General features: G+C 47.0%; 1 protein-coding gene and 2 long non-coding RNA genes across 9 annotated transcripts in view; 1 reads left to right on the forward strand and 2 right to left on the reverse strand.

Moving 5' to 3' along the window:
• LOC140690267 (uncharacterized) overlaps nt 1–9,697 on the reverse strand; it is an 86,446-nt gene extending 76,749 nt beyond the window's left edge. The window contains exons 1-2 of one of the 2 annotated variants that reach the window (XR_012065484.1): nt 9,648–9,697; nt 8,936–9,074 (exon numbers count right to left, since the gene is read on the reverse strand). This is a non-coding gene — a long non-coding RNA (uncharacterized lncRNA). The other variant, XR_012065483.1, reaches the window with a different exon arrangement.
• Nucleotides 9,698–11,065: 1,368 nt separating this feature from the next.
• CHD7 (chromodomain helicase DNA binding protein 7) overlaps nt 11,066–22,866 on the reverse strand; it is a 170,414-nt gene continuing 158,613 nt past the window's right edge. For 4 of the 6 annotated variants that reach the window (XM_072951914.1, XM_072951919.1, XM_072951915.1 and 1 more), the window contains 8 exons: nt 22,131–22,799; nt 21,214–21,374; nt 18,853–19,080; nt 18,173–18,616; nt 14,937–15,158; nt 13,754–13,894; nt 13,445–13,549; nt 11,066–12,203 (listed from right to left, as the gene is read on the reverse strand). In XM_072951914.1, the coding sequence (XP_072808015.1) occupies nt 11,253–12,203; nt 13,445–13,549; nt 13,754–13,894; nt 14,937–15,158; nt 18,173–18,616; nt 18,853–19,080; nt 21,214–21,374; nt 22,131–22,799 (2,921 nt within the window). In that variant the 3' untranslated portion in view covers nt 11,066–11,252. The remainder of the gene's footprint in view (nt 12,204–13,444; nt 13,550–13,753; nt 13,895–14,936; nt 15,159–18,172; nt 18,617–18,852; nt 19,081–21,213; nt 21,375–22,130; nt 22,800–22,866) is intronic. The other 2 variants (XM_072951917.1, XM_072951918.1) reach the window with 2 other exon arrangements.
• Nucleotides 11,916–21,908, forward strand: LOC140690271 (uncharacterized). The gene is made up of 2 exons (XR_012065489.1): nt 11,916–12,446; nt 21,081–21,908. It is a non-coding gene; the product is annotated as an uncharacterized lncRNA (long non-coding RNA).

The raw sequence follows: 22,866 nt of genomic DNA on the forward strand, positions 1-22,866 counted from the left end.
GTTGGGTTTGTCAACTATGAGCACAGAGAGTATAGAAACCCCTAGAATTGTTATTTTTCTCACAACTCCACTGCTCCTGCACAATGGTTCATATCAACATTGATTAGAATAATAAATGGGGACTCAAAGGGCCAGCAAGCGTCAATGGGCCTTCCCCGTGCAGATGAAGTAACCCAGGGGTGGGTGGTGACCTCCTCAAGGTCACATATCTCGGAAAGAGGAGGTTCCAGACTTGGAGCCAAGTGTCAAGTGTGTAACAGCAATAAAATAGTCACTCGATAGTGCTTCTAGTGCAGGTATGGTCTGAATGCTGGACACGTGGTAGCCCACTGACTCCTCTCTGTGGGCTTACGAAGTGGGCACTACACCACCACCATCATCATTACCACCACCACTACCATCATCACCACTATCACCACCACCATCACCACCATCACCACCATCATCACCACCATCACCACCATCATTACCACCACCACCACCACCACCACCGTCATCTCTACTTCACGTCTAAGGAAACAGGCCCAGGGAAGTGGAGCGGCTTGCCCTTGGCATGGACTTGTAATCGGCCGAGTAGGATTCAAGCAGATGCTCTCCAACCCAAGTCCAGATTCCTAACCACTGCTTTTTATTTCCTCATGATGGTTTCTTATTTTCTCCTTTTCTGATGTGGCTAGCCAGACTTGTAAACTATTGCTGTATGAATTCATAAAACACACAGGGTGTTAGTTCACTGGGGCCACAGTAACAAAGTACCACGGATGAGGTGGCTTAAACAACAAATCTATTCTCTCACCGTTCTAGAGACTAGAAGACCAAGATCAAGGTGTTTGCAGGGTTGGTTCCTTTTGAGGCCTCTTTGCTTGGCTTATGGGTGACCATCTTCTCTCTGAGTCTTCACATGGTCTTCTCTTGGTCTGTGTCCTAATCTCTCCTTTTTGTAAGGACACCAGTCATACGGGATCAGAGCCCACTGATACGACCTTGTTTTACCTTAATTACTTCTTTAAAGACCCTGTCTCCAAATAAGTCACATTCTGCAGCACTGGGGGGGGAGGGTGTCAGGGCTTCAACACTTGAACAGAGTGGGGCAGGGGACAACTCAGCCTCTAGCACAGTCTGCCTTTTTCCAGCGGAAAACATCTGATTAAAGACAAATAGACCTATATAATGGGAAGGGGTATGAAAAGGAATATACATATGTAGACAAAGATAGAGATGAATCACTGTGCTGTAACCAGAAATTAACACTTGCACATTGACCACACGGCAAATAAGTAAATAAATGGCCCTCATTCTCGTAGGGGCAGAAATCTTCATTCTTTACCAGGTGGGAGCTGTTAAAACCAGCAAAACCTTTGTCTGTGTGTCCTTTTAAGCCAAGCTCTGGAGAAGAGCTGGTTTGCTTGGCCCTGACGCCATGATCCATCTGCCTCTGGCACATCCTAAGCGGCTGCACTGCCCACCGCAGTGCCCAGAGGAGGCCTGGCCTGCTTTTGGGGCCCAGCATCAGGACTGAGCAGCAAGGTGGCAAATAGCGGGGTGGGCTTTTTAGATAAGAAGGCAGAAATCCAGACACCCCCAAAAGGCAAGCGACTCATGCCCGGAGGCCCTTTTCTTCTCAACTCAGCTGCTTCCTCAGAAGGATGGAAAATGGAGGGCAACTCTCCAGAGCTTATTTGGTTTTGTGCTGATTTGATTTTTACAGTGAAGGGTGAGCAGGGGCCTGGATGCGGGTCCTGTGGTGCCTCCGGGGCGAGGTCTGGCAGCTGGAGAGGGCCTGCACATCTGGGCCCCCAGGAATCTGGGGCAGCCTGGCAGGGAGGTCACTCAGGCCCTGGGGCAGCTTCCAGAAGCTGGAGAGGGAGGAAAGGACTCATTTCTGTCCTCTCACTTCGTGCGAGGGCTGCGGGGAAGGCCCGGAGGTATATTCCCCTGCTCTGATTTCTGTCAGCCTCAATCCTAATGAATCAGGGAAATAATTCATTCCACTAAAAACAAACACACACACTCATAGGAGAATCGCGTGGATACAATGGAGACAACCTTCCCAGCGGCACCATCCTCACACAGGCTCAGCAGGACAATAGTTGACATTGTGAACGTGTCTATTTTGTGCCGGTCCTGCTTGTGGTTCTACTTGCATGATCTCATCCAGTCTTCACAACAGCCCTACATGGTAGGTGCCCTTTCTGTCCCTACTTGGTGCAGGAGCGAAGAGAGGCAGTCACGACTGCAGGCCCTGACACGATGGAGAGAGCATCCCCGTCCAGGAGGCTTGTGGAGGGTGCGCAGTTTAGCTGTGAGCTGGTTTTCCCTCTTCAGGGACTGGTCTTTCCTCTGCCTTTCCATTTCTAAGAGGCATTAAAAATGATTCCCAATCAACTCAAACCTAATTATTTTGCTCTCTTTCTCACTACCCTCTCCAGCTGGGAGTCAGATGCTTTGAGGACCAGATGAAACTTAGGGACCCTCCTTCCAGAAACACACACACACACACACAGTTATGCATCCAACTTCAGAAAATCTGAGACCACCTTCACCTCCCTCCCACAAAGCCCGTCTGTGGACCCAAGTTAAAAATCCCTGTTCTAAAGCACAATTTTCCAAAAAGCAGGCCACCGTCGATTCTCGAATCCTAAAAGCAATTTAGAGGGGGCATGATACTTTATTTTTTAATGACAGAGAATATAATAAGAGAAGACTGTATCAGAGGAAGTAAGGATATGTTGCATTGTGTGAAGTTCTGAAAAAAAATCATACCCAAATATGTATATGGACCAGGCCCCAGTGCTGACTGTATTTCTCGCCAGTGTTTGAGAGCCAATGCTCTGGAAGCCTCGCACCCACCCGGACTCTCTCCTCCCGGCTCTGTCTTGCTCTCACCGAAGGAGCGTTCAGGACTGGCACCAGCCTCATTTCTGCAGAACGTTCCTTACAGACCTGTCACCCCAGCCACTTCCTCAGTGCTTTTGGACTGCATCTCCTCTGCCCTCCACTGAACTCACTAGATGAGGATGGTTTTAAAGTCACCCTTCACTGAGTATCAACTCAGTGCCAAGTGCTAAGAACTTTGCACAGTGACTATTTCCAATCTTCATACAAAACTACAAGGAGGCCTGACTGGCGTTATTAAGGATTATTATTTCAAATTTACAGTGAGGACGCTGAGGCTCAGAAGGGAGCTGCGCAGGGTACCATGCGGTGCGTGGTGGAGTTGCCTGTTTGCTGTCACAACGTGGTAGAAAGATCTCTGGGTTTTCTTTCGAAAGACCTACCTGCAAGACCCAGCTAAGCCACCCGCCCTCCGAGGATGGTTGAACCTTAACATCTTCCACCTCTTTAGTCACAACCAACTTGCAGTTTCAGTCGCATCAGTTGAGATAATGCATGAATACATGCTTTGAAATCTGTAAACTGCAGACAGATGTGTATTATTTATAAAAACTAGGTCAGCAACATGCAAAGGGTCCAAAGGGCAAGGGTCCAGAGGGCAAGGGCCCTAACTATACCCTTTGTCCCTCCCGCCCCCCTCAACACCCCTACTCCTCTCACAGCCTCCAGCTGCTGAAGGACAGGAATGATGCCTGTTACACCCTTTCTCTAGTGAGCTTTAAAAAAAAGTGTCCTTAATACACAAAAACAATCCTTGACATCTGTCCTTGAGAGAAAGGAGGCTTCATGTAGGAAGCCCCGAGCACAGAGTGGCTGCCTGAGTCCATCAGGCAGAGGTGTTCAGGCCCAGGAGGAAATCCGCCAGGGACACAGGCAGTGACACTGTTCTCGGCCCCGACTGTCATCACTTTCACTTCATTGCTGGTTCACCGACAAGAGACGTGGCATCACGACCATGTTCATACAGGAGCGGCTGATGTGCAAGCCATTTACCTGAAGTTTCCAAATGTTTTTTGTGGGGGAGCAATAACTCAGATGCCTACATGGCCTCGCTTTCCAGTCAATCAAGATGAGTTTAAGCTGTTTGTGCGCTGGAAATGAGGTTGTCAGGTGCAGGGAGCTAAAATTACCTGGAGCCGAGGAGGACCCATCATGTTACCTGCCTTCTCCCAGATCTGGGGGCTCAGGCTCTCCTTAATTATTAAGTACATTTAGCCACTGCTGACAGTCAGCCGGCTAGGATACTCTGTACTTGTAACAGCTATTCAAACTGTAAGTCTGCCTAAACCCTAACCGAGTTGTGGTGGATTTCAGTGGTCTCCTACAGCACACATTTTAGACGCTGGGGGCACATGTCCAGCAGCGGGGCACTGCGGTCAGTCCTCCCATCTGTGCATGCTTCTCCCTGTGCCTTAATGTGATGTATACCAGCTACAAAATAACACAGTCAACTTTCTGATATTTGCAAGCATACATATAGAAACAAGTACAAACATGTTAGAAATAAGGTGGCTGGAAATGAGTTTTCCCCCCATTTAAGTCATTTGAGCTCCAGATACAAGGAGAAACAATGACTCTCAAAGTTGCTTTTTCTCCTGCCTCTAGTTTACACCTTGGTTTCCTAATCCCCTCTCATCACAGGTCAGAGCTGGTTTGCTCATTTGGCCTGCTCCCAGACCACATTTAAAAAAAAAATAAAGCACAAAAGCTTTTGTTTCCCTGCATCACAAACAGCATTCAGGTTTTTGCAGTAACTGTCCCCAACAGGAGGATTTTAATGGTGATAGATTGGTACCTGAACATCTCCTAGCAATAGACAGCTTTCTGGCTGAAACGTAAAGGAACACTTTCAGCTCTAAGTGCATCCTCCCCTCCGTCTGCCGGCTGTTGTGACGGCTAATGGTGCCCTTTCTCCAGAGCGGGCTGAGGGCCGGGGGGCAGAGCCGGGGACCCTTGTCCTTGATTTGCTCTTGCTGTTTTACTCCCTGTGTTTTTTCTAAATACACAAGTTCTGTAAAAAATGGGGCTCCAAAGAAACGGGGGCTTGGGGTTTGTGTGTAACTTTACATTTTGCAGAGTGAGGGGGAAAGGGAGAATTTTAAAGTTTTACGTAACCCTTCAGGCTACTGAGTCAGTCCAGCCGCTCCTCAGAAGCAGGCCAGGCCAAGGCAGCAGAAACCCAGGGGCTGAGAAGGCCAGCTTCGTCCAGGCAAGAACAGGGCCTCTTCTGCAGACACAGTGGCCATCTCCCATTTTCCAAGGACTCTTACAAAATCAGATGGAAAGGATCCTGGAGCCACCTGGCAGGGCCTCCAGCCTCGGGGGAGAACATTAGCTCTGCAGCTCCAGACCCACAAACTGTTCTGAGAGCCCCAGCAGCCCGGAAAAGCCCTGTGGGTGGAGATGGATGGAGCCACACCAACTGCTGGGGCCACTTCCCATCCTTGCATGAACTTTAAGTGCCAGACTTAGCTGGAGCTGCCTGTTAGGGCCACTCAAAGAATATTCACCCCTCCAAAAATTCTAGAGAATGAGCTTCAAGAATGTGCAAAGATACTTAGACTCTCAGTTGCATAGGTTACACTGTGAAACAACATGGTTGTAAAGCAAGCTCAAAACTGCACACACTTTTTTTTTAACTGGAACATCTTTCAGTCACCCTGTCCTGGTAATTTGGTCTTGCAGCATGAGATTCCAGAACCTTCTGGCTTGTTGTTCAGCTTACAACATCAGCTGTCATTAAAAGAGTGTGTAGTTTATTCTATTTTAGGTTGGGTTTTTTTTGTTGTTGTTGTTTAAGATCATAGACCTGAATTAACGTGAACGGCTCACCGCTGGGCACACTGATGCTGAAGTTTGACTTCTAGTTCTCGCCACCACACTGGTCTCACCGCTTGGACTTGGGCCAGGGATTCCACCTACCCAGGTAAAGGGGCGGTGGCAAGAACATCTGCCAAACTCACCAGGGTGTGGCAAGGATTAACTCACAAGTGCCTATTAACCAACAAAAATGCTGAATTCTAAAAATGTTAAGAGCTTCCGGACTCCCAAGGAAACATGGTGAAACATGTTGAACAGGAAGAATTTTCTGCTCTGAAACATGATGTGTACTCCCCAAACTATTACATTTCTAGCCTGCTTAGGTTTCAATCACCCAGCCTACATCCAAGTTGAAATCTCTTTAACTGCAGCTGACAATTATGAAACGGTTTTGGGTTGCAAAGGATGTGAAGCCACTGCGGTACCTGGCTTTCGTCACAGAGGAGAATCGGGTTTCTCTCAATTGTAATTTTGAAATCGAGCTTTCAGATCAAAATGCAGAGGCGGGCAAGGGACAATGGAGGAAGCCACCTAAAGTAGAGAATTAAGTGGTTCCTAAACAATATTTTGACTTAGTGTGTCCCTTTATTATACCTTTGAAATCAATTATGCCGTCCTTTAGCTGTAACTCAAATTCACCATGACAGATTTATCTCGGAGCCCAGCAGAGACCTCACGAGTGAGAAAGGTTCACAGGAAGAAACCTACTGGGAGATACCACCATACTTAGATAACATGTCTGTTGTGTGTTTGGAGAAGGCTTCTGCCATCTTTGCTCAATTGATGAAAATTTCAACTGGCTTAGGAGCTAAATAAATTATAAAAGTCAATCGTCCTGGAGATAAAGATGTCAGATGAAAGAATACTTAAAATTTTAATTGTCATTACCCTATTCTTCAATTTAATTTAAATTACATGGTAAACATTCATTAAGGAGACACAGATTAGAATTCAACCTACAGTGGTAGATCCAAAACAAGATTCAAAGTGCAACAGACCCCTAAGGAGGGTGGAGCTACACTGCCAACACAGACACACACACACACACACACACACAGTTTTTTTAGTTTTGGTTTAGAGATTCAAGAATGGGCGCATTAGGAAAGTTGAGCAAAAACTTTAAACATACAAATGACTTCTGTAGTCCAAAATACTATGAAAATCACCATCTAACCCTTACAAGAAAAATCTCCAAATTGGGTGGCTCTCCCAACAAAAAATTCAATGATGAAATACTTTCACTGAAGGAGTCTGACATTAGACTTAATATTCCAGATGGTAATTTATTCATCTGCTTCACCAAATGTAGTTTACTTCACTATAAAACGTCTGTAAAACTGTGGTAAATCTTACCTGTGCTAAGAAAATACGTAACATTGCTCATTAGAGAAACAAGTAGAATGAATAAGATATATTCTAACCCTTAAGTGCTTGTTAGTAGAAGTCATTTACATTGTTTTGCTTCCTAATGTAAATTTATTGGTGATTCTGGAGACACACTGTTCACTGTACATACATTCTTACCTTGGCTACCTGTTAGAAATAATTTCTAAATACTCTTCTCAAAGATACTTAATAACTTTCATTGAACTGAAAAGATAACTTTGTAACAGGACATGGAAGGAAAGATTTCTGTTCCCAATATCTTTTCTACGAATACTAATCATGGAGTTAAAAAAAAAAAAGCACAGCGTACACGCTTCATCTGTTGGTTTCACCTGTGGGTATTTCAATAGGAGTAATCCTGAAAAGTTAATTCAAATCATTCACATAACTTAAGCTGGAGGCTCTGTCTTTTTAAAACATATCCTAAATCCATTTACTGCTTCCATTTCCAATGCTACCTACTGCCTTGATCCAAGGCTGCTATGGCAGTCTCCCAAATGGAATTCCCAACTCCTCTTCCTAAGCCATCTTTTCCACACTGCAGCTACAGTGATTGTTTATTTTTAAAGAAAACAGGAATATGATATCACTTCCCAGCATAAAACCTCCCAAGGACTTTCTACGGCACTTAGAAAGGAAATCCAGATCCTCCACCGGGACCAGCTTGGTCTCTACCACCCAGATCTTCTAGGAAGACAGGCTGTCTGCCCTGCCTCTTCCACACTGTTAACTCAGGACCTTTTCATTGGCTCTTCCATTTGCCTGGAACTTTCTCCAACCAGCTTTGTCAGCCCACTGCTTCTCATCACTCAAGTGTAAGGAGGGCGGTCCCCTCCCCAGAGAGCTCCTCCCTGACTGTCCTGTCACCTTATTTAATAGCATTCCTTGAGCTATGAAAATTTTATGTTACCTGTTTATCACCAATCTCTTCCTATTAGCATATAAGCCCCATGACAGCAGGAGACCAGCCTACTTTTGTTTTCTGCTATATTTTTGCCACAAAACAGAACCTAGCACATAGTACCCAATAAATGTTTGCTGATGAATGTTAATTACCCCAGCGCAGTGGTAAGTACCTGGGCTCTGGAGTTAGACTGAGCTGGGTGAAAACACCAGGTTTGCAACTTACTAGCTCTGAGGCTTAAGTAAGTTAATCTTTTTAAAAAAGACTTGATTTCTTCATAAAATAGAAATATTCATAGGGCAAAATAAATCCAAATTTAAATGAGGCAACGGGGATTCAAGTTTCCCTAGTCCAAGCTCCCACTCTTGCAGGCTCTACTTCATAAAGACTTCCTCTTAATTCCCAATCTGAAACTTAAGATCCCTTATTGAGAGGTAAGGGCGGGGGAATGTAAAAATATAAAAGCCTCAAACACCAAACACTTCAAATCATCATTAAATAATACTTTTCTTTCAGGGACCTGGGTGTAATAGTTCAGGAAATTGTAAGAGACTCTGATGTGAGACTGCCCGGGTTCAAACCCAGTTGCTGCACTTACTGTTGGCCAGTTATTTAAAAGTCTCCAAAGTCAGTTTCCACCTAGACAGCACTTCCCTCACAGAGAAGTGATGGTGATGCAGCGAAGCCATGGGAAGCACTTAGCGCCTTAGCGCTTAATTTACACTAAGCACGCAATGAACACAAGTTACAAAGTATCAGGCTGAATTTGAAATATTTCTTACTTAGGCAAAATCAAGATGTAATATTAAGAATTAACTCCACTAGGGGAAAAAAAAAAAGTCATTTTCCAACATGTAGATTTGAGTGACTTTAAAGCCATCTTAACAGATAAACCCCACATGACTCAGAGCCGGCTGCTGACCTACCTACCAGCTCAGCGTTCCTTCTGGCCGCAAGCAGTTGATGGCTCTGCTTCGGAGATCGTCATTGCTCTTAGCATTTTCTTTTAACAGGTGCAGAGTCACATCATGTGCTCTGCTGAGACAAGGTCACAGGAAAACTTCCAAGGCTATAAAGAATTTCAGAAAACGACCTTTAAGGCTCATTTTGGGAAACATATTCTAACCCACCTAAAGTCCTATTTTAAGGCTTAAAAAAAATTCTTTCAGTTAAATATTTAAATTCTCCCTACTTTGTGCAGATTTAGTCTCATTTCCCACGTTTGAAGAATTCGATTCCAGAAGCTATTCTCTTAAACGCACTCCCCCCGCCTGCGCGTACCCAGGTGGTAACTTCCAAGACAGAAGGGTAAGGATGACGGATAAAAGCGACCGCGGGGTCTCGAAGGTGGAGGCTTCACGCTGCTCCTCCTCAGAATCATGGGTATACTTTCACCCTGGGATAGGAATTCACCGACCTCCTTGTTGAAAAGGAATTGGGACGGTCTGGTGACCGTCTGGTGACCCACCGGGCGGGGGACGGGCCGTGCGGGTCCTTGGGGAGGGCGAGGAGGAAGGCTACACGAGAGCACACAGACCAACAGCGACCGCTTCCCTCCTTTTTAACATAATGGAAATAGAGCTCTGAGTTTGGTCAGGCGACAGAAAAAGGAGAAAGCAGTAGGTCTCAAGTTCTGGTTTACCTCAAGTATCAACGGTCATAAAGGGGGAGCGCGAATCAGGAGCTCCCAAGCCCGTGCGTGCGCATGCGCGAGTACGTGTGCGTGCGCGCCTGCGCTTGCTCAAATGGGTTCCTCTGATTTAAGGGTGGATCTGGCTCTACGTCCCCGGCGCGGAGCCTTGGTCCTCAGGGTACCAGAGTGCCTATGCTGACACCGCTTCATGGTGTTTTTCTCCCCATTGGCCAAGGATAAATGACCTAGATATTGTGCCTATTAAAGCCTCATTTTTCTTGCGCCCTTTTGTTCCTCAGTGTGCACTATCAGACGCCGCGCACACTTTATCCTCAGTCTCGGCTGCTCTTTTGAGGGAGTAATGGGAGGTTTTTGCATGTGGTTCTGTTGAGAGATCTGGAGTGGAATTATGTAAAGGCAATTTAAGGTTTTTCTTCCTGCCTGGTCTGAAGACAATCAGTTTAGCATATGACTAACAGCTAATCTCGTGTAAGAGGATGTATCAAGAAACCGTACAAAGGTCAGAATGCTGTATTTGCATCTATTGCGAATACAAAAAAATAGAGTGAACACCAGTGCCCCTACTGTACTACATTCTATAATTACATCTCTGCGTATCATGGGTCACTTTTATTAAAAGCATCATTACTACAGTTGGCAGCAATTTACATTTTATCTTACATGATAGCAGTTTTCAAAGAAAAAAATAGAGGGACATCACAACAAAGAAAAACAATACATTTACAAAGTCATGTCTGTAAACTTCAAGGCTAGTTTAGAGCTGAGGTAATGCTGTTTTAGCTTTGTGGCTAAAGTAACAAAGTCCTTTAATTTAAAAAAGGTACCTGATTCTCTCTTCTCTCACTCTTTATTTATTCATCTATTTATTTTGTTTATACCAGTGCATTACAAGACCACAAGACAATGGAACTGTAGTTCTGTCTGGCGAGAACCCTCCCAGTAGGTTAATTTCCAAAGGGACCCTTCACATTCAACAGCTGCCTTATTATTGCTGCGCCTCAGGACAGAGACGTTCACACTAACGTGGAGATTGTCAGAGTGTATGGATGTGTGTGGGTGCAAGTGTGGGAACCCCCATACAGTCAAAAAGGGAAACAAATGAGCAAGTATGATATGTGTGGTAAATTTCATCTTGACCTTCACAGCAAAAAAAAAAAAAAAAAAAAAAAAAAATTAAAATTAAAAAATTAAATATATAACTTCATACTTCCTTTGAGCAGCACTTCCTTCCATTAGTGCCCCTCGGTTACAAATTGCTCTTTATTATAATACCAATGGTACCAGAAGAAAAAGGAAAGAAAAGGAGGGGGGAAAAGCAGAGCATTATGTAAGTTTCCTTAAAAAGACATGATCACCTCTCAAATTTCATCTCTCCTAGGGATAATAAATAATGCACTGCACAATACTTAATGACCAAGATACCTTTTGACACACCTGTATAACATGACTTGGAATTTTTTTTTCCTTTTTTTTTTTGCTACACTATGTTACAGAACAGCTTATAAAACTAGGTATGAACATTAACTGTGAGTGTAAACAGTAGGACTACCACTTGTCAAAAGTTTCAAACACTTGAACTGGGACTGGGACTGGTTACTCGTCCTGTTCATTGTTTTCTACGTCTTCTCCCCCGTCGAGCGAGTCGAGCTCTTCACCCTGTGCTATTTCGTCTTCCAAGACGGAGGACTCGGCCGTCTTGTCCAGGCTCTCCTCCGCGTCGCTGCCTTCCAGGTTCTCCTCCTCCGGGAAGGCGGCGCCCTCGGCCTTGTCGGGAGCCTTCTCCTCGCCGGCGCCCACGGCGTTCTGCAGCCCCGCCAGCGCGGGGAAGCCGGGCAGCGTCAACCCTCCCAGGCCCGGAGGTAGAAACATGGACGGGTAGAAGAGGCCCGGGGCCACGGTCGACAGCAGGAAGGGGTTGAAGGCCAGCGGGTTGGAGGCCAGGCCGGCCGGGGCGGTAGCAGCACCGACGGACCCGTTGGCCGCGTCGGGGGCCGCGGCGGCGTCTGTGCTTTTCTCCGCGTCCTTGCTCTCCGGCTCGGCCTCCGGGCCCTTCTCCTCCGCCCTGGCGGCGCCGTCCTCGGGCTCTCCGGGCCCTGGGGCGGCCGCGGCGGCGGCGGCGGCGGCGGCGGCGGCGGCGGCGGCGCTCCCGGCCGCGGCGGACAGCGGGCTGTTGAGCAGCCCGCCCAGCCCGAAGACGTTGGGCAGGCCGGCCACGCCCGGCAGCATCAGCGGCAGCACGGCCGCCGGGCTCTTGGCGTCGCCCCCGGCCGCGGCCGCCGTGGCCAGTCCCGGAGGGAAGCCCATGAGCCCGGCCAGCTGGAGAGACTGGAGGTTCTGAAGGTTCTGCAGCCCCGCCAGGTCCATGCCCGCGAACAGGCTGTTCACCAGCAGGGGGCTGAGCCCCGACGTGGAGGCCACGGCCGCCGCCGCCGCCGCCGCCCGCGCGATTTCACTCTTGGGCCTCCGTCCTCGTCTGCTGGCGCCCTCGCCCCGCACCACCGGCCCGGTGAGCAGCCGGTCGAACATGGACTCCGGAACGAATCCCTGCAGGAAAAGCAGAGGCACGCGGCGGCTGTCAGCGTTCTCAAGGAACCGTCATTTCCACGCGGGCCTTTGTGACGCACTCAGCACTGACGGCCTGACCCTGGACACACGAGCAAGTCCCGCGAGTTCTAGGGGCTCAAGGATAAAGCGTATGAAAGCAGACGTTCTACTGTTGGGCCCTACGGAGCTCGCAGGGTTATGCTGAATTGCGGGAAAAATCTTAAAGGCTACTCTATCAGTCAGGTGAGTCAAGTTATCTGCATCCTAACTCGAGAACAAAACACATCAGAAGGAAGTTGGAAAATAGGGAAAATTCAATTAAGATTACATTTAGTTATCCCCTCCCCCCTCCAAAAAACAAAAGCGTATGTTCACACCAAAAGCTGTACACGAATGTTTACAGCAGCTCTACTCGTAACTGTCAAAATCTGGAAACTGCAGAGACGGCCTTCCACAGGGGCCAGGTGACCAAACCTGGGAGCACATCCAGGCTCGGGAGGGCAGCCCAGCCATGAAACTTCCGACACACGCAACCACTCGGCTGAACCGCGGTGAGAGTGAGGAAGGAGGTTCGTAAAGGTTCTATTATGTATGCTTCTGTTTTATGACAGCCTCAAAAAGATAAAACTCTAGAGATGGAGAACAGATCTGAGAGTGGTTGCCCTGGGCTAGAGGCAGGGAAAGGGAACAATACACGGTGTTTGGGGGGTGATGGAGCTGTCTGCTTTCTGATTATGGTGGTGGCAATTCAAGAAAATATACCTGTCTTAAGGCTGGTAGAGCTGGACACTGAAAGAAAAGTAAGCGTTTTTACTGTATACCTTAAACAGATAAAAAAAATTTTGGCAGAACTGTTGTACTTCTCAGTTGCTTATTTTAAAATCGGAAATCACAGTTAATTTTGAGGATCTCAACTACCCTAAACTCCATTCCACAGATGGACTGTTAACCAGGTTTACGGGAGGCCTTCCCTCCTGGAGTGAGCCTGCCGCTAGGACTGTGGATGTGTATTTCCACGCAGTCCTTTTACATCAGGGCTGTCAAATTCACCACTTTGGATTTGTATTGATACAAGGAGTGATGATGTATTAGTGATATAAGAAAAGGATGTATTATGTCAACGCTTTTAAACCAGTAAGTTACAATGGAAAAATTAAAGGCCAACAGAAAATAAAGAAAAATTCAGGAGAACAGTTTCATATAGAGACCTCCCTGCACAGAAAGGCAGAGTCTGTACTTACAGACTGCTTGACTATATCCGTCCAGTCCGGGGCAACTGCAAACTCGGGGTTTTCCTCCAGCCACCGGGGTAGATCCTTCATCGGAGGTGCCATAGCTCCACCCATCTGGGGAGAGGCATTTGAAAAGTGATCTGGAAATTCTTCCCTTTCCCCTCCCCATCTGTATACATACACACATACATACACATGTCGTGAACACATATGCTGGGAGAAACATGATTCTCTTTCTCTATGAAAGATGTCAGGATAAAGCAGTTCTTTCTGGGAGAAGGAGTCACACAGAGATCACTTCCCTTCCCCAATGTTTACCTTCTTCCCATTTCGTTTATTGACAACAGGCACCCTTTCTTCTCCTGTCAAAGTGTTTATATCCAATTTATTAGGGTTTCGACATCTATGCCGTTTCTGTTTCGGTTTCTGAAATGAGGAAAACAGCACGTCCGCGTTCTTCTAAAAAACAAAAGAAAACACAAAACATATTTAGTAAAATTGTAGTTAGTACTTCTATATTTCCTATATAAATGACAAACAGAACAGTCAGGCCATTTTCAATTACTATGAAAGTTTCAAGAATCATTTTATTATTAGAAGCCATACTTTTCTTTGCAAGGAAAAACTGTTCTTTTTTTTTGGACTTAAGGAACAGACATGGGAGCTGAGACAGTGATTTTCCTTTTGTCTCTCAATAACCCTGCATAAAGTCTTTTCTTCAAATGTTTAACGAAGTCGTGGTATTTTAAAAGGAAACTTTTTCTAGTACCTTTGCTAATCTCTACTGAGTGACTTGCATGGCTATAGAGATGATATCATATCTACAACATGAACTGTACATAGGGGAACTAACCCAAGGGATGAAAGAAAAATCTTTGCTAAAGAGCGAGTTCTGAGTGGAAGTCAACAAAATAAAATGTTAACCTTTATAACCGAAGTTTTAAAAAATTCAATCACACAAGTATAAGACATAAAAAATTTGCATGGTTAGCTAGCAAACAGTTTAAGTAACAGATCATCTAGAGATCCTGTCTAACATTTAATACTAGGCTTAAGAAAGAAGCTAATAAAGTCTTGGATGGCCTGCATGAGCTGGTCAAATGGCTGCAGTAACAGCTTCCTAATATTTTGTACTAGGCGGACCTGGTCCAGAGACCAATTAGAGTGCGTTCAGGAGTGTTCCCAACAGTGAGGCCACCCGGAAACCATGCCATGTGAAGAACAGCAGAAGAAATCACACCTATTTGGTGAGAGAAGGAAAAAGTAAAGAAATGCATACTAGGTGTCTTCAAATAACTACAAGGCTGCTCTTCACGTAGGATGGACCTGGAGCTAGTTTCTCTAACGTAGAATGTACAGTGACAAAAAGGGGGAAACATTCGCAATGACAAAACAGTCAAGCAAAAGGCAGAGGGGCTGGAGGGATTTCTACACCGCGGAGGAGAAGGAAATGGACTAACCGAGCAAGAATGCTCCCAGCTCTGAGCTCTGTGATACTCACTGGTACATAACTTGGCATATCAACAGTGTAAGTGGGATGCAGCTTCAGCCATTCAACTAAATCCTTGTTTTTCGGAGCATCCTCCCCCACCAGCCTAGTCCCATCTTCGAGATTTATAACAGGGATCCGCGTGTCTGGGTCCAGCTGTCCAGGAGAAGGAATGTTTCTTGTAGGTGGGGTCTCTATATCTTCTTCAAAAGCTTTGGTCACCTCAGTCTCCTCCTGCAGAAAGTTGACAATGGTCTCAATTCTCAATGTGAGGAGAGAGAGTCTGACAACTTCGGCCCCCAAGAAAGTGCTAGCCTAGCATGATGGGTCTCTGATTAAAAAGGGTGAAAGGCTACTTGAAACCATGTCAGTTTGGGAACAGCTATTAAATTGGAAGCTGGAACTTCTATTGTGCTTCACACTGCAGAGTTAGCAGAGGTAGAAAATTCACACTCCATCAGTGCCCCCTGTCTGGGATCTTAAGCGAACCCCTAGGAACACAACACAGGCAGTGGAGTCTGAGCTCGACGTGCGGGAAAGGGAGTCCTTCAATCTCTCTTGGGTGTCCCGGAGAGCCTCCTTAAAGAAACTGCAATTAAAGAATGTTCCAAAAGCCAGTTTATATGTAGCCTTTTGGCACTCTGTGGTCAGCACAATTTTGTTGGTAGTACAGTATTTCATGTCAGGCTGTGTGGCAACACTGAGAGATCAACTCTGACTGCAGTCTAGACTCTCCCATCGCCCAGCCACTGGTCCTCAAACTCAAACTCAAACTCGGTTCTTTCAACCCGCAGACATCTTTCCTGTGGCCCATTCATCCATTCTTACTGCTCCCCCTTTGGTTTATGTCTCCATGACTGACACCCAACTCCCTGCAATACTCCTGATTCTAGTTCCACCCTTCCTTAATCCACCCTCCACTCTGCTAGACTGGAGGCAGTTTGCCAAGATGTACCCTTCCTAGTTCAAAAATGATGTCTCATCACTCCCTTATTTAAGCTATTTTGATAATTGGATCCCTATCACCTTCAGGATAAAATCCAAGTTCTTCAGCAGCAATCAAGCCCTCAGTGATGTGCAGCCCACCCTTGTCACCAAGCTCATCTCTGTGGAAGCTGCCTCCTCACTAAACTCCCTGGCCAATAACTTTTGGTTCCCCAGACATGATAGGCTCTCTCTGACCTCAGTCCCTTTGCACATGCTCTTCTGGCCCCCTCTTTTCAAATGACTCACTCCTACACCACCTTCAAAGTTTAGGCAAACTTCTTCCTCTGTTTATCCCCATGTCCTCCTCCCTCCATCCCCTTTCTTCTTTTGGGTTCACAAAATACCCGACGCATGTCTCTCAACTCTAATATGTTGTTATTTATCTGTCACTCGTCTTAAACACTGAGCTCGCTGGTGCAAGCACCTGTCAAGCCCAGCACAGGGCAGGGCCGGCTCTCACAAGGCTGCCAACGTGGATGGCTGTGCCCGGACTTTTCACGCCAGCACAGTGGTCTCTGGTTGAGTGCTGATACAACACAAGGTTTTGGGATTTGTCCTATTCTGTACAAGTAACCATGCTGGACTTTGTGCCTCTTCACTACTCAGTTTCTACAGATCAGTCAGCATTCTCCTTGTGTTTCATGTGCAGGCTCATAACCCTCTATGATACTGAATGAGGGATCCCCAAATTCCAACCATTAAGAGTCAAAAATAATAATAAATGAATTAAATGAAATTTTTTTCTCTAACATCGAATAGGTTTGAGCCAGGTTGCTAAATATGGACTTTAGGAAAAAAAATACTAGTAAATTCTCAGGACAGATTAGAATATATGAATGAATAAAATCAGCCTTAAGTTTCACACAGGGTATACAGTAACAATAGGAAACAGCACTTGGTCACAGTGACTATTAACTCCTGACTGGGTCCGCAGACAAGGTGTGCCAAGATTCAAACTGAAAGATGGCAGTAAATGACCATGTGTGAGCTGCAGAAACTCCCCAATCTGCTGGTTTACAGAGAAAGGATTTTCAGTGAACAAAACTTATCAAAGTGTTACGGTGGGTCCCAGCAGGACGGCACCACTGGCAATACAACTTTTGGGACCACCCACACAGAAATGGCATTTTAACTTACAGAACAATTGGTCACAGCTGATCTATCCTGGGTGTATTTTTATAAGATTCTAAAAATAATTATATGATCAACAACAATGACCATTATTATGACTGGTGCATCGTGCTGGGTTCTGTTTCGCTCAGACCTTCCCAGGGACCAGTTTCAGTGAAGGCTATTTTGTCATTTCTAGACTCTAACTTGATCATACCTTCCCTCCCCTTTTAAGTCATTAAGCTTCCTCTAAATTCAAGAAATAAAAGGGGGGCAAGTAATAATGGAGATGGAATAAGGAAAAACATATCGAAACAAGTATCTCCCCTCAGTGTTTCCCAAACTATGTCCCACTGCTCAGGGGAACTCCCACCCCCACCCTCCACCTCCGCCAGCATCCCAGCTCCTCCTCAGGCACCAGCTCCAGCATCACTGTGCTGATTCAGCTTTCAAATCATCGGCTTCAGATATCTTGTATCAATTTTAGCACCTTAAAAAGGGACTGTGTATAACCAGGTTCTGTAGAGTAAAACCCTCACCACGAGTTGGGTGGCACACTTTTAGGTGAGTGGTTGGAGCAGATCAGGGAAGAGAGTTATTTTGATTACACCACACTCACTGCCTTTGAATTGAAGATGAAAACGTCAAAATCCACTGGCATATACACTTCCTTAAAACCTAAACTAGCACAGATCTCTATTCAGTTGAGATATTGAAAATACTTACAGAGGCAGGAGAACTTGCAATCACTAGCTTTGTATAGGAACACAAATCTTAAGTCTGAAACTGAACACGTAGACTAATCTAATAAACGCCAGGCCCGAAACACATCGATACTTTTAAGAGCAGAAGCTTTTTCCACCCCAAGGACTCAGCGATAACAGTTACAGGCTCAGGAGGACAGGTTTGTGTTTGGGGCTAGTCTTCCGAGAGCAATCAATATATCAGAGTCTCGGGAAGAGTAAATCCTCCAGTCACAAGTGGTTCAGGCCGAATGATCTGTATCAGTGCTCGACACAGCCTCCCGGCTCAGAACCATGACGGTTCGCCGTGGTTCCACTTCTCTAGTGGGAGGAGGCAGCCTCCATGCCACGGCCCCGAGGGGAGCGGGCCCGGCCCGGGTGCACCGTGGGGCGAGCCCCTCAACTTACTGCACTCAATGACGTCCGTTTGTGGCTCATGAACAGCAGATCGAGGCCCTCCACGTTTTTCCTCCGTCCCCGCCTCCTCTTCATGGGAGGCTCTCCGTCCACGAGGGAGCCGTTGAGCAGATGCCTCGTGGGTGTGCGGGACAGACCTGCCTGGAGCAGCTCCATTTGAGTCTTAAAGGCATCAGACACCGGTGTCGAGACGTTAGGCAAGATAAACTTTGAAGTAAGAGATGAAAAATTTGAGGTAGAGCTTGTCGCCTCTCTCGAGGCCTTTGATAAATCCACGACTTTCTCTTGTCCGTTCTCCGAGACCACCTGAGACTCGCGCAGCTGGGCAACCATCTCCATGAGGTTTCGCCGCTTGGCAGCTCTTTCGGCCTCGATTTCGATTTTTCTCCTCCTCCTCCTCCGCTGGCGAGGGACGGAGAGGTTGAGGGCATCATCCTGTTGAAAAACCCCAACAACACAGTAAGCCCAAACCGCTATGGCTACACGGACTGCCTTCCGGAACCAAGAACAAGAGGCTTAAGGAACGAAATGCCCGTGACTGCTGAATGGGGCTGAGGAGACAGAGACAGAGACAGCGGCCTTGTTTCTAAGGAGGACCAGCCAACACAAGCTTCCAAGCCGAACTAAGAGAGCTTATCTTCAAGCTGCAAAAGCAACCGGCTCTCACTGACCTTGGACAACTGAGGGGAAGTGGTGAGGTCCTCACTGCCGCTGATGCTGGCCTGGCCGACCACAGAGAGCTCTGCCAGGCTCCGCTTCTGTAGGGGACTGTCGGCGGCGGGGGGCGTGTAACCAGGGATGAGGCCCTGGAAATCAAACATCTGGCGCCTATTTACCGGCCATTTGCCTTTCAACACTGCTTCACAGATGTTGTCTAATCGGTTTATCATTACTCGGTCCTGGAGGGAGAAGAAAAGTCACACGAAACTGTAACAAAGACCTGGTGAAAATTACGAGATAAATCTATCCACCAAGATCCTGGAGAGCAGAGAAGGTTTAAAAGTTGACCGGCAGACGAAAAGCAAAAGTAAACACGAAGCAAACAAGCCAGGAGGTGAACAACACCCTCTAGAAGTGCTTCACTCTGGTGTGAGGTCCTAACGGGGCTGCAATACAGAAAACTCAGTGTTTTTCAACTGTGAACACCGAATCACACAAATGAGAGAACATTACATAACCACTACCTCTAAAATGTCCCTGTATTTAACAAGGAGCTGCTATTCAGGCTGAAGATTGTTGGCGAACGTCGGTAGGTAACAATGGAAGCCTGCGTTCAGCTTCTCGACGCTCTGGTGCTGCGGTCCGCGGGCTGGACTGCAGCCTGTCCCAGGAAGTGGGACATCATTAGCGTCACTATTAATAAAGTTCAGCATTACGAATGGGCACCAACCTAGGAACACCTAATGAGTGTCAATTTGCATTCCCCACCTATTATCACTTCAAGTTTCATTGAAGCGTGTACGTTAAAAATGTCTAATTACAGCTCTTAGACCCAGTTTCCATAGATTAAAAGTGCCTGCTACTACAGACCTCTTGGCTGATCTGGGAAGCTCCCTTCTAAACTCAATAAGGAAAATCAGCAAAACGAGGGAAATAAGGGAGCATATAAAGGGGAAAAATATCTTTGATAGTACAGTCTCCAGTTAAAAATTTCACATTCTTTCTTTCCCAGCTAACACTATGGAAGACTAGCCTGGGGATGAGATGACTGAAGCCTTTTGTGTGCTATTTATTTTAAACCAGACAGTCCTGTTATGGTGATTAGGATGATTATTTCCCCACCCTGAAAAACAGACCCCAATTATATAGGGATTTATCATGAAATTATGCTAGTTAGCCAAAAAAGTAATTTCCACTTTGCTTTTGGTTATAGATAACTACATTTGGAATTATCTCATAATACATTTGGGCAAATGGGTCAACAGCCCACCCTCTCCCCAGATTAGAAGAGTACAGATTTCCAAACATATGAAGTTGTCTTAAATCAGAAAGCTCTGCTTCGGGATTAAACACACACACACACACTCTTAAAAGTCCATACCTTGCCCCTTGCGCATTGTTGCTGGGGCTGCAAAATGGTGCAATCGCTATGAAAAACAGTACAGAGTTTTCTCAAAAAAATTAAAAATAGAACTACCATAGGATCCAACAATCCCACTTCCGGGTATGTGTCCAAAAGTACTGGAAGGGGATCTCAAAGAGATATTAGTACATTCATGTTGACAAGCAGCACTGTAACAAACCAAGAGGTAGAAGGACCCCAGATGTCTCAAAGATGGATGGATGGATAAAGAAAATGTAGTCTATACATACAATGGAACATTACTCAGTCTTAAAAAGGAATGAAATCCTGTCACATGCTTGCACAGGGATGAACCTTGAGGACACTACACTAAGTGAAATAAGCCAGTCACAAACACTATATGATTTCACGTATAGGAGGCAGCTAAGCTAAAGCAGTCACATTCACAGATGCAGAGAGTAGAAGAGCGGTTGCCGAGGGGCTCAGGGGAGGGGAGTTGTTTAATAGGTACAGAGTTTCTATCCTGCAAGATGAAAAAAAGCCCTGGAGATCGCTTTCACAGAAATGTGAACACACTTAACAGTACCAAACGACACACTTAAAAAACAGTTAAGGTTGTTAATTTCATGTTATGTTTGTTTGTTTTTAACCACAGTAAAACACTTCTTAAAAAAAGATGCACACACTTTATTTTGCCAATAGGTGAGTCTTGTGAAACAAGAATCCATAGACTATCCTAGATGGCTAACCTAAAAACCCTTAAAGAACCAAGAGCCATACAAACAGTTCTTTTTTCTTACTTTCTTTGCTTCCTGTTACCTTTCCTATCTTATTACAAAAGCCTTACACAGAATTTTTTTCTCTGGGCTTTTCCAGATCATTCTTTGAAAACACAAGAGAAATCTACAATCTTCACGCACTGTGTCAAAGTTTACCTTGAAATTATTTTAAAAATTGGGCTAGAATGATTTCCTGTCAAAAAGCAAAGCAAAACAAAAACCTCACCGACCTTCGGCCAAAATGAGAAGGCAAACGTTCTTTCGTGCAGGAGCTGAGCGACCGACGGGTCCCCGTCCTCCATGTAGAAGCCATCTCGGGTTTCGTCCCTGGCAGTGCTCATGGAAGCATTGCTTTCTTCATCAAAATTCTTCCCCCTCGAGACAGCTCCTGCTGAGAAATGAGTTAATGTGCATCACTCACAACCAGAATACCAGAATATCGCTGAAAAGGAAATGCAGAAAGGACTTGATTTAATATCTGAACGCCAATCAGCTCCATTTGATCGAGTACCTGCCATGACTGGGGTGGTACCAAGCATTTTGTAAGTCCTGCTATGTACAGCCTGCAAGGGCCCTTTCCTGTAGAGGGTGTTATCCCCGTTTTACAGACGGGGAAGCGGAGGCTTAGTGAGCCGGCATCACTAGTCATCTAGCATCTCGCTAGTAAATCCCAGGGGAGGCTGAATGACAGCTGAGTCTCTGACCCAAAAGAGCCTGTGTTCCTCCCCCAGGAAGAAGGGCTGGCATTTGGCCAGGGTTCCAGGTCGCAGCTCCAGCAGAAAAGTGCAATGTGGAGCCTCACTCCCTGCCGGGCAGGTCCAGCAGCCTCACGGGGCCTTAGGAAGAGAACTGGGTCTTCCCAGGTTCTACTCCTACCCTTTATGTCTGAATGAAAACGAAATAAATTGAGCATCATTGGTCTTAACATTGGTAGTGCCTGTAAAACTCTTCTTCTGAGAAGCTGAGTTGTTCAAAGCAGCCTGCTTACGGGCCAGAGGGAAGCAAAGTGGACATCGAGGCCTCACCTGACCCCACCACCCCTCTCAGAAGACGAGGTACACTCAACACCCTTAAAACAAGGAGGAGCACAGGGCACACAGGGAAACCCCTGCCCAGGCGCCCAGCAGAGGCCGGGGGCCAGGGTTACCTTCAGGCTGGGAGGATTCCTCCGACTTGTCGTCATCCTCCAGCTTTTCCTCGTCGTCCTCTTCAGAACCTTTCTCTGAAATAGACTTGGGCCCCGTGTCCGCGGCGACCTCCACCCCTTTGGGCTCGTTTTTCGCCGAGCCGGCCTCGGCCTCGCGGTCCTGCCTCCCGTCCTTCTCGCCGCGCTCGGCCTCCTCCGGCTCCGCCTTCCCCTCGGGCTTCTCGCGGGCGGGGCCCTCCGCCCCCTCGGCCTTGCCCTCCGCCGCCCCCGCCGCCTTCTCGTCCGGACCGTGGGCGGCGGGGGCGGCCGCGGGAGGCGGGCCGAACCCCACAGCCAGCGGGTTCAGGGCCGGGGCGCCGGCCGCCCCTCGGTTCTGGGCGAAGTTCTTGTGCGCGTCCAGGAAGGACAGCTCCGGGTCGTTGAGGATGTGGTAGTCCGTCCGGCTGACGCCGTGCTTGGCAGCTCCGACCAGCAGGTCCCGGTCGTGCCGCCCGCACTCCCACCACTCGGGCAAGTCCAGGCTGGGCTGGCAGAGCTTCAGCCGCTCGCCCAGCTGCGGGTGGTGCAGGACCTGCTCGCGGATCTTCCGCAGCAGCTCGATGCGGTACAGGGTCCTGGAGGCGCGCTCCTCGGTGATGGGCTCGATCGCCGAGGAGAGGTCGGGCGGCTCTGCAGCGGGGGGACAGTCGTGTTGGCCCGGGCTGCTTCCCGCAGCCACGCGGGCCTCGCGGTCCAG

This window comes from Vicugna pacos, chromosome 29 (genome assembly GCF_048564905.1).
Source record: "Vicugna pacos chromosome 29, VicPac4, whole genome shotgun sequence".
Lineage (NCBI taxonomy): Eukaryota > Metazoa > Chordata > Mammalia > Artiodactyla > Camelidae > Vicugna > Vicugna pacos.